Source organism: Furipterus horrens, unplaced genomic scaffold (assembly GCF_987537825.1).
Source record: "Furipterus horrens unplaced genomic scaffold, mFurHor1.1.pri manual_scaffold_1, whole genome shotgun sequence".
In the NCBI taxonomy this organism is placed as follows: Eukaryota; Metazoa; Chordata; class Mammalia; order Chiroptera; family Furipteridae; genus Furipterus; species Furipterus horrens.
The window spans coordinates 175526745-175538852 of record NW_028327171.1 but is presented as its reverse complement, the minus strand read 5'-3'; the positions used below and the strand labels follow the sequence as shown (position 1 = coordinate 175538852).

Genomic DNA, 12108 nt, shown 5'->3' with positions numbered 1-12108 from the left:
GCTGATGTTGGCCTTGACTCCAACTAAATCCTTCTTGGCTTAGTAAAAGAGGAATTCTGGGCTATTCATCCGGTAAAATGGCCTGTGGTAGAATTTGAGGTGAGCCATTTTAGCTTAATCATTCATATTTTTCTTCACTGAAATGTGATAGGGTAGAGGTCTCAGGCATTATTTCTTGAAAATCTTTAATCATTGCATCAAGTGGGCAATGCTTAAGGTCCATGAGTGGATAATCCTTGGAGTGCTTTGAAAAACAAGTTGAGTCCTGCCTAATCTGAACTCCCTGAACATATGGGAAAAGTTACTTTCATTAAGAAGGTACCTATGACAAGTGAGCAAGGTTCCTGTATTCAGCTCTAGAGCCCTTGGCCAAAAATAAAGGAGGAAATAGAAAAGAAATAATAAAGTAGTAATGTTAAGCATAATCTAACACAATTATTTTTCTTTGCTCTATTCATTTCTTTCCTTTAATTAAATCTCAGCTGTAGTACGATTATCAACAATTTGTGTAATAAAGTTTCCAAAGACTGAGTGACTTAAACCATGAAACAGGGATTATGAGCAGATTATGATGAACTATCATTTATATGAGCTCTTGATAAGGAGATTTCATGTGCCTTATTATAGCTAATTGAAAGCTAGAACAGGTAAATTATAGGATATAAATTAAAGGTCATAACAAACCAATTATGAAAAGTAAATCTCCCCTAGTCAATCAACCACTATATAATTAAGTCTGCCAAAGCCTCTCACGTAACTCAGAGTGGGGCAAGAAAAAACCCACTCCTGATAGTAGTGCTAGCACACATCATCTTGCAGCAGCAGAGTCAGTGCTAGAGTTACCATGATCTGTGCTTCACGGAACCAGAAACTAAAACTAAGAAATTGACAGGCATGCCATGCTCACTGATTCTAAGGCTAGGGCTCTTATTTCCACACAAAGCCACCTCCCACTGTTATACTCATAGAAAAGCAGTTTGGAAGTTACTATATGATTTTGAAATAAAGCAATAGTGTCCTAGACTGAGCACCAATAAAAATATAGCAAGATAAATTCGTCCAGTATAGTAGAATCAGCAGAAAAGCCACTGATAGACTTAGGGGGCAATAGAGAGAGGAGTCAGAGATGTTCCCAGGCAGTGTGGTTCAATAATTCAAAGAAAGGGGATACCATTAACAGAAATGCTGAGGTCAAGAGTTAAAATGTTGATTTCAAATTGGATAACATATTTTAGTTAGACATTGACTTTCAGGTGGTAGAGGAGAGACTTACTTCCTTTATATAATTATCATACTTTTTATATTCATGAATTATGAAAATGAGCACAGAAAACACAGCCAAATAAGAAAATAGCCTTAAAGCAATTATTTAATAAATGTAATCTATTTTTAAAATACATTTCTGATTTAAAACATAACTTAATAAATCTCACCACTTGAATCTATGTCAATAATATCAATGTTTTTTATATATCTTTTTTCAAATTATGTGATTATTTTTTGATCAACTAGTCAAATTCAATGGGTTAGAAATTTAAATTATTGTTATTGTTAGTTTTATTACATTTATAACCTGAATTCTAGATCCTTTATTAGGTCCTGGACTTCTTGTAAGTCAGGTCACTTAATGGAGGTAGATGGATAACCTGTTATATTTTTACAGAAAGTTGGGTATTTGAATTATGTATGCATGTATACATGTGTTTGTGTATGTAGACATGTGTATCTGTTTTCTAATAGTCTATTCTTCATCAGACAGGAAAAAAACATAAAATAATGTTGCATCATTGAGAGAAATTATTCTAAAAATTACATTCCAAAATAACTGTTGTTCTCATCCTTCTATTTTGTGCATTCAGTTCTATTTTTACAAGCAGGTCAATATGTATTGATATGTAAAGAGTGTGATTCTGCAAATGTTTCCCATAATGATTGAAAAATACTCTCAGACAATGAAAAATAGAAAGATTACAAATTTCCTAGATTTTCTTAGTTCACCCAGTACATTTTCCTCAGCATTATTGCCAAGGTTGAACTGTAATCCTACTCTAACCAGACTGTCAATATATCTCCCCTAATGATGCAGATTTTGGCCACTTATTTCACAAACAGCTTTGTTAAGCACTATAATTGTCTCTATATCAAATTACTCTCAGTGATACAAAGTCATCGAGTTACATTCAAAGATAATCTTCTACTCATAGCACAAAGAAGACGTAGATATACAGGTAACATTTTCCAACATGTGTTGGGTGCCTCTGAAACATTAGGGAAGATCTGAAGGGGACAGAGTGTGAAGAAGGAAGTGACAGCAAACAAACTGGGAGGGAGGAGATAAAAGTTTGATGGATGGCCATTCGATTTAAGGATATATTTTTGAAATCCATTTAAATTTAATAACATAGACATCTGATATCTGCTCTACCAGATACCCACTCTGCCAATTTGAATAGATATATCTATTCAGTTAGATTGAAATAAATAGTAAAATTTTAGCTCTGATCCCAATTCTTAAAAGCTTAAAGTAAAAAGATCAAAATGAGTCATACAAAAGCTTTATAGACTAGTGAACATGATAAATAAGTGCCTTTATGTCTTGGCCAGAGTTAAACTTACCATGGTCCGAGAAGTTGCAATTTCTATTATTACAACTGCATCCTGGTTCATTCAGACATATTACTCTGCTACCTAGACCACATACTCCTGAAGAATTTAGGATAAGAACTAGGTAAATATTTAGTGAATTGAATTGAATGTATAAACCAACAAATAGCTTCAAGAGTTGAGGACGGAAGGAGTGTATTGAGGTAGCAATGCCAGATAATGGATCACATTAGTCAGGAAAAACTTTTGAAATGTGAGTCTCATGTGACAATTTAAATAAGAGGAATTGGTGGGAAACATGGAGACTGAGTTACACAAATTAGTAAGTCTAGACTTAATCTGAAGAGGTGGCGGAGAACCAACCAAAGGAGCCAAAGAGAGACAGCTTATCCAGAATACAGCACAGAGGTGGTGTATGGAAGGAAGTCAGAGCAAATGCAGTGGGATCAAAGGTGAGCAATCAAAATGAGTGGTTAATAGATATACTTCTAAAGGATTTTTATACTCAATACTCACCCTTCTTTCTTTTTACATACTATTAAAATATGAATTTCATTTTTGCTCAAATACAAACCTGCCATAAACATCTCTAATGCTTGCAATGTTATAGTCATAACTTTAGAGACATCAATGTCATGCTTATTTTAAAAACTCTAAAGGGCTCTATTGCATGAAAATTATATTTGGAAGCATGGTCAGTTGAACAAATACCACAGTATTAGACACAAAACAACTTCTTAATTGTGTATTGTTATCTTAATAAATTAGGAAGTACAATACATTTTTTTCTTTTAGCAAAAACCCCTTGTCTTTGGGACACTGTTTGACACTGCCTAATGCAGTCAGGACTGGAAAAGAGCTGAGCCATCTAACGGTAAGAAGAGCAGGTTTTGGGAGAACTCAGCTTTTCTCAGCATATGTTAATGACAAAGGGGGAGTGCACATCTTCAGTATTATTTGATTGCAGGCACTATGCTATGCATTGCCTCGCGCCTCAATACTCCATTTAAGAAAGGAGAAAACCAAGTCCATAGAAGGTAAGTACACACTGATGTATCACCACCAACAGCTGGCAAAGCTGGCATTCAAACCCTGGTCTTACTCCAAGGCCAGTGCTTTACCTTCTACAAATACTGCCTCTCTAAGTTATTTTCATGTTATATCCATCACAAATAGAAAAAGCAAGACCCATAAAAATGAAGGGAATTGACTCTACCATCATTCTGTCATATTTCACTAAGCTATTCCTAATTAAAATCAACATAAAGGCGAAAAGTATATGATATTATTCAAAATGAGCAAAAGTAGTAATCTTGCTGAAATAAAGTAGAATTATTTTATAGTTTTATAATTGGCTTTTTCATTTTCTTCCATTTATAGTAGAGCAAATTTTGGCATTACTGAGGACTAGAACCTCATCTTTGGCTCATGATTATTTCAATTGGTTGGGCTATTTGGCTGAAAAGATTAAATAGTTATGGGAAAATAAGCTGATCAATTGCAGAATATGTGAATCTCTGAAAGCTACATGTATCACTTGTCTTTACATCATTTAGCATGGTTTGGCATTAACTAACTTGTAGAAATAATGCTGAGGAGAAAAATTTTTTTTTTCTGAAATTCCTTAGAAATCGATACCAGTTGACTCTTGAATGATCTTCAAACATCGGTATTTCTTTGTCCTGTACTGTCATTAATACTGAGAAGGCAAATGAAACGCTGAACAACCAACAATGATGTGAGTCAGATGAATTGCAACCACATTCCCAGAGAAGATGAGAAAACCTAGAAGAAACAAAACTGTCTGGACTGTGGGTCCATTACGGCTTTTACTTGAATACATTTGATTGGAGGTCCCTGGGGCTCACAGGCATCTCCAGATCTTGCCTGATGATATCTTACCCATCATTTAAGACTCTAAATCCTCAGTGTGATTTCTAGACCTTTTACTCAAGGGGCCTATTGCCTTTGGATCACAAATCATTCATTCTGTTACACAGAAACTGTGAAAAGAAATATTGTGTGCATATAAATGCCTTAACACAGGAAATTAATCTCCACTTTAACTTTGTTGCCCCTGCAAAACTTCCTACCATCAGAATTTCCTGGAGCATCTCTGTTTTGAACAATTTAGTCTGAGTCCAGCAATATTCTCTAGCCATCATCCAATGTATCAGGATAATAAATGCAGAGCCTTCCAAACCTCATTAGTTAACTTACTGTCAGAGTCCTAAAATCCAAGCTTCACATAGAAAGTCATATGGTACATTCAGAATTGACTGCAGGTCCTTTATCTGTTTGTAGAGCTGGATAGCACAGTCAATTGGAAAGCCCACTTCTTTCTACTGACTGGACTTACTATCAAGGTTGATAGGAGCTAGTGAGATATTTAATTCACATGTCTCATATTAACTAATTTTTAGGATCCTGATCCATGTAAGAAAATGGTTCTGTTTTTATTCCTCACTTCCAAGACTATTTGGAGCTAAAAGTATCAAAGAAAAAGTCAATCTTCCCAAATTTGGGCTGTGATAGAAAGTTCAATAAATATTGTCCCCAAACCATTTACACTGTATTTCTGGTTCCAATTTTTAGAGGCAAACAAGATGTTAGATGATGTCAAAATTCCTGGGTACTTACCCAAATTTTCATTAAACTTTAGGCTTTTTTTGGTTCACTCATGTTTAGCAGGCATCAGGTCCATAAAATTTAATTGTAACCATATTGTCCCTGCTTAACCATACGTGGAAAAAAACAGATGCCACAAACTTGAATAGTCAGAAGGCCTGGTCTAGGCTGGCTTTTTACTGGAAGATTGTGTATAACTCTGGGCTCCAAAGGCCGACAGACCAGGAGAATTTGGTTATAGTTCATTATAGCCTTATTGGGCCCTGGGAATATTTATCCAGAAAATGATAAGGAATACTGTTATGTATTTAAAAAGTGAGTAAATAAACCTTTATTGAAGAGAGTAAATAGACTTACTTTAGAATAAATGTGGTATTACTCAAGTTTGGTGTCAGAAACTCTATTTTCTAACATCTGAAATTATTGTATCTAGAACTGAAAATTAGGGGTAACTACAGATTCCTGTATGAGGTATATACAATGGAGTGAGTTTCTGGGACTTGGGTAGATTTATATATCTTTCATGAAGATGTGTGGCTAGATTAGGTATTTTTGGAAGTTGTCCAATTCTAGATTTCTAATACTGGTAATCAAATATATAGTTTCTCATAAGTCTACATAAATTCAAATATGCTTAATGAAGTAAATCTAGAAATGTGATGAAATAAATTACAGAAAATGACAGAATATTTATCTGCAGTCATCCCTCTAAACAAAAAATATAAAAACCAAACTAGTTAACTACAGATTATCCAAGAGTAAAAGCAAAGAGCCCACATTACAAGAAGAGACAATGAGGCTCTACTGTATAACCTCAGAGAGCTTATCATAAACAGACGACCCTTAAAAAAGATTAACCAAAAATACATAAAAAATAAGCAGTTTTCTGCAAGGCCACTCACATTGTTAATCGCAGAAAATATTTTAAAAAGATGAAAATTTTCTTTTGTGCTTCTCTACCCCCACATCTCAAGTTTCCAGTACCTTTTTATTGCCTCTGGCTGTTCAGAATCATTCCTATGATGAACACATAGGTCTTGCCTTCTCCACCCTACACACACCCTTTGCTACTAAATTTCTTTAGGTATGATGTCTTCAATTGAAAATTTTTAGTCTTGTTTCCCATTATTTTGATTTAAACTGATTAATCTATTCCAGAGTGATATCTTTAACACATTATATTTCTATTTCTGTAGTGCTTCTGTTGCTGAGAGTTCTAGGATACTGGTTCGAAAGGACTGATGGGGCATTTTGTTGCCCCTGGAATCTGACCAGTCAGGTGCCTGCCTCATCTATGTGTTTAGAGCAACATAGATGAACTAGCAAACGAACCATCTGGATTTACATGTTGAAATATCTTCCTATTTCTCCTCTATTAAATATAAACAGAATGACTATGTATTTATAAATTCAAAATTAAACCATTCTTTCAAATATTATTTTATAATTGACTACTTCTGCAAACTCTTGAAAAGGTAAAAAAATAAGCTATGTCTAACTCACTTAACAAAGATTGCAATACACTAATCATATGAATTAAAAGTTTTGTTAATTATGTCTTATATGGAAAATTTAACTATCTTTGCTTCATTAATTGACAATAATGAAAGGTTTTTTTCAGGAATTTTAAACAACATTAATGATAGGTAATTTCAAGAATGCTCACATGTTTCCTGGGCAATTTCAATAAATTAAAGAAATTTATTTTATTTTCCAGGAATTAAAGCTGCAAGCAATTTTTATTTGTGAAAAGAACACATTGCTTTTGACAGCTAGAAGAACCAATTGCTTCGAAAAAGTCATTTAACACTTAAAGAGTTTTTTGTTGTTGTCATTGTTATTGCTGTTATTTGTCTTGTTTTGTTTTGTAGAGTGTTCAGATAATATTTGGAACATAAATAATTGTCAGGTAGGGCAGAACTATTTAATACAAATGAGATTATGAAGAATGTTCTACTTTTTATATCTTAATTTTTAATACCATGTGCAAAGTTTATATTCCATAACACAAAAGCTAATGACACCTAACATTTGTTGCACTTTGCAATTTTTAAAGAATGTCTGCATTAATTCTTTCAATAATTACAACAACCCTGTGAGGTAGAAAGGATGGACTCTGTAATCCCTGTTTTATAGATGAGAAAATCAAGTTTGGAGATATTGTTCCTTATTCAGGAACACATGGCTAATAAAGGCAGTATTCAGAGCTGGTTGGGTTTGGTATGGTGTTCTTTTGTTGCCATTTGTTTGTTTATTGGGTACTTAGATTTACTTGCTTAGTAATAATGGTTCCATATCATTTTTACTTGAAAAACTGTATAAGCATTTGGACTTTTTGCTGCAAGAACCCATTAGTAGTCCAAAAATCTCAGGTCACCATACATATTGCTATACACAGCTAAAGGTTGATCAGTGTCTTATAAACTAACCTAATTTCCAAAACGAGAATAAAGATGAAAAGAAATGACATTACTAAAACTGCATAGTTCTCTGTGAGATGCTATCTGCATCTAACTAAGTTCTCTCCGAAGGTGCTTACTTATAAGAAGAAGGAGAAGGAAGAGGAGGAGGTGGAGGGGGAGGGGAGGGGAGGGGGAGGGGGGGGAGAGGAGGGGAAGGGGAGGGGAGAGGAGGGGGAGGGGAGGGGAGGAGGAGGAGGAGAAGGAAGAGAGAAAGAAAGAAAGAAAGAAAGAAAGAAAGAAAGAAAGAAAGAAAGAAAGAAAGAAAAAGAAAATGATGGAAAGGACTTACTTAAAGTTTGGTTTTGTTTGTCAGTAGGACCTGAATGTCTACTTACATTTACAGAGCCTTGACTGTGTAATGCAAACTGACATTTTCAGGGCCAGAGTCATGCCATAGGAAATGCATGGGCTCTGGAATCAAAATTATTAGTGTGATCTGTAGCTTCTAGTGGAAGAATTTCTGCAAAAAGCACTTCTCCACTCTGATACTCACTTTCCTCATCTGGAAACGGCAAATATTTGGCATTGAAAAGGCAGTAGTTACTATTCTGGGAGCTCAAATGAGAGCCGCAAAGGTTATGTGGTTTTATTATGTTCAAACAGGAACAATGCCTGCAGAATTCCAAAAGCTGCTCTTTAGTAGTCAGAGGACACCTAGAAATCAAACTGGCCAATGCTTTTCAAACTTGGCACATAGAGGTAAGTTCTAGAACATTATGGAAAAGTCTTCTACTGTGAGCAGAGGCATTGATGAAAAATTGCTCTAAAATTCCCTTCAGTCTCAGATTTCATTATTATATTTACTTACTTGTATTTGTTTGTAAAATATAAGTGCATACCATTTCCATGTCTTATTCATCCAAATATAAGTTAACATTTTAAGTGAGCTATTATATTTGAAAATGATTTTTAAATGCTACAGCACTTTAAAGATATAGGATCACATTATAATTCTTTATTTTCAGCAGGAATAAATGTGTTTATTTGTTTTTTATCAGCTGAACACCTTCTTTAGTTGACTTTAATGGTGAATATCCTATTAGAATTTCACTTTTTTTCTTATGTATGTTTCTCTATCAAGAAAGGAATCTGAAAAAAAAGTCAGACTATTTTGCCTCGATAATCTCATAATGGATCATTTACTACAACTTAGACTTTCTCCAATTCAAACTCCTTTTTTTCCATCCTTACTATTCATACCTACAAAAATCCGATGCCATGTCCTGCCTGATTACAAATTAATACCATGACCTTTGCTGTCTTTCTTTACTTGTATCCAGAAACAGTACTTAAATGTGAGATTAAAATCACCTCCATTCAATAAGTAAATAATGTTTGCATATTGCAGATCATAGTTCTTTATCAAGGATAATAATCAGGTTTATCTTTTTGGGAAATGGAAAATAAAACCTCAACAAATGGTTATGGTCCTTCAGAATAGCTCTCAAATGGATGGTGGTGAAAATTGATCTGGTTATTTGTCAATTGCGTTATTCAGAGATGACATCAGCAGAGAAGCTATAGCCAATGTTGGCTCATTGCCCACCCCATGACAATCTTTCACAAGTAAAAAACCTATTTTATAAAGATATAAGCATCTTAAGAGCTGTAATTTGAGCTTGAAATCTAATTAAACAACTTCCCACCAGCCTCATTAGTAAGCACTGAACCTAATTCTCTTACAAACACCTGAACACATGCCAGCGAATGTTCACAAGACATATCAGCACTAATGTGTCATCCTAGAGGAAAAGCAGGCTATGGGCTGAGACAGTTCTTATGATATTTATTTCTGGTTTTGTTTATGTTCCATTGTATGTACTAACTTGTTAGATTATTGCTAATTGAAATCCAGAATTAAAAGCTTTTGGAAATGACATGCTCTTTGATGTTCTTCTAACAATTCTATTCTGTGCCATCAGTGTGAAACACAACATGCTCCTTTACCTGGGGGGTTATGTTCATTGAGAATCACAAGTGATGCTGGCGTAGGTCTTCTTTTCCTGATCTGTGAACAACAAAGGCCCAGCGAAGGTCAGTGAGAGGTAGACAATGCTCCAGGTTACCCGACAGCTTGCAAAGCTCTTTCGCCCTCATCTTTTCCCGATATTCAATAGCAAGAATCTGGAGAGCACACAGGAAGTGCTCACTAATTTTATTTTGAAATATAGAAAATCAGACAGCAGAACTGTCATAGATGAGTCTCACCTATGTTAACCAAAAAACTGCATTTCCATAGAAAAGAAATAGTTGTATGTAATCAAATGTTGCCACTGAACATTAATATGCATTGAAGATACAGAGATGACTTGCTAATTTGAATGGTTCTCTTGGAGCCTCATAATACTGATGATGTTTTCAAGATCCGTTACTCTTGTTTCTAAATGAAAGAAGCTTAGAAAACTCAAACTTCTATCAGGTTAAATTTAACAGCATGAGTTTTTAATTTTAATTAATAGTATAAGCTTTTCTCATTTTCCAGTATAGTATTTAGTATTTAAAATAAATCAACAAATAAAGAATAAATGTGGATATTGTGAATATAAAATTGATTTAAAAGTAATAGGTTTGGTGTGTTTTTTCCTTAATTTAAGAGTTATAGAAGCATATTATAATTAGAATCTCTAATGTGTCCTTGATTCCTTAAATATACAGGTAAATTCCTAAAGTATATGTCAGCAGGATAGTAGACAAAATTTACTAATGACACTTTGTCCAAGATAGAACCAATCAATGCCCCATTCAACTAGATATATGTTTAGAATTGTATTTATCTGGCCCTCATGTGGATGAATCTACTTCAGATTATCAAAACATCTTAGAAAGTTACGAGTCTCGGATTTAATAATTATTTTAAAAACTTTGTATATAATGTTTGGAAAAAGATTCAGGGATAATTTACGTTTTAAGGAATTGGTGAATTAGTTTGATGGCCCTGTAAATTTCTTTGCTTTTGCCTCTCCATTGCTATAATCTTATTACAAATGATCTTTTAAAAGGTTCCATTGCATCAAGAGTCTAAGTAAATCCAAATATGAAAGGAATACAGATGCAAGTTAATCACACATGAAAGAGTCAGAGAGAAAGAGAAAAATACAGCTATATAGACATTATACATGACAAAGGAATCCAGGAAATATTAAAATGCTACTTTTAATATCTGAATAAATTTTTTTAAATTATACCTATACATACAAATTCTATCATACATTACTTATACTATAATTACTGCCCTGTATACACAATGAAAAGCATTTAAATAAAATATTAAGTCTATAATCTGAAATAATTCCAAGATTTAATGTTACCATTGTTAATTGAGTCTTTTTATTTGGTAAATAATGAAATAAAATGTTGTTAATTTTTAGAATGTTTTGAAATTTCTCTGAATGTTAAACGTGTTATTCTAATAAGCAAAATAAAACAGATTTTTGGATCCAAATTTGAATTACTGATATAACCATTTTTTTCCCTAAAATGTAATTCTGTATTACATGAAGTGCTGCATTTTAACCAATAATTCCCCCAGTGCAACTCATATACGAGTGCATATGGAAACCAATTTATTTCTCATTCACATATTCTGGAAAGTCACGAGAAGCTTTCAAATCATAACAAAAATGTATGTCTGTGTTACTTTAGATGCAGCAACCGGGCCCCACCCAAATTTGCTTACCTGCTCTGCCGCTTCAGGTGCAATCTGACTCTGGAATAAAGGCACCGCAAACTGTATCTTCTTGGGACTGTTGGGCTCCATGGTAATGATGAGAATTAGGGAAGTGAAGGGCTCAGAAAGACTAACCCCAAGTGGCGTCTGGGGCGTGTTTTCTCAGGCGCACTCCCCGCAGTCACACAGAGCGCTTCAGTAGCTGTAATCTAGAGTGAGCAAGTGAAGATGCCCTGGTCTGATCAACTCCCTCTTCAGCATCCACAGTGATGTCTGGCTTGACTGCTTCCTCACCAGTCCCTCAGATCTTCTAAGCACAGTACAGAAAGGAATAATAAGCTAATTGTGTGTCTCTTCACTAATACACACGCCAAACATTCACTCAGCAGCTTATTGAAAGTGCAATGCTAGCCTTGAAGGACCTGTGCCCTGGGATTTGAAAGAAAGGTTCTATCCACTGTACATTACTAGCCGGCTGTTCAAAAGTGCAACGTAAGCTCCCTCTGAGTATTGCAGGGATGGGCCATTCATTATTAATGAACACAAAGCAGGAAGTTTTCAGAGTTGGGGGCAGGGTTTGAGTAGGCAATCATTTCATTTTTCTTGCAGCACCTTATAATTCAGCCACCCTTGCTATTTGGTATTCAGCCACCAAATAGATGAATAGCCACGGAGGAGAAGTCACACCAACAATATCTGCTGTATCTGGCTAGGTGAGATTGATCATACAGGCAGAGCATCTGTGGT

The 12108-nt window shown here is 34.6% G+C and overlaps 1 protein-coding gene across 2 annotated transcripts in view; it reads right to left on the bottom strand.

Moving 5' to 3' along the window:
- The window catches only part of PPP1R1C (protein phosphatase 1 regulatory inhibitor subunit 1C), a 103398-nt gene extending 91862 nt beyond the window's left edge, over positions 1-11536 (bottom strand). For both annotated transcript variants that reach the window (XM_090268221.1, XM_090268226.1), the window contains exons 1-2: positions 11371-11536; positions 9642-9702 (exon numbers count right to left, since the gene is read on the bottom strand). In XM_090268221.1, the coding sequence (XP_090124347.1) occupies positions 9642-9702; positions 11371-11451 (142 nt within the window). In that variant the 5' untranslated portion in view covers positions 11452-11536. The remainder of the gene's footprint in view (positions 1-9641; positions 9703-11370) is intronic.
- Positions 11537-12108: the final 572 nt, after the last annotated feature.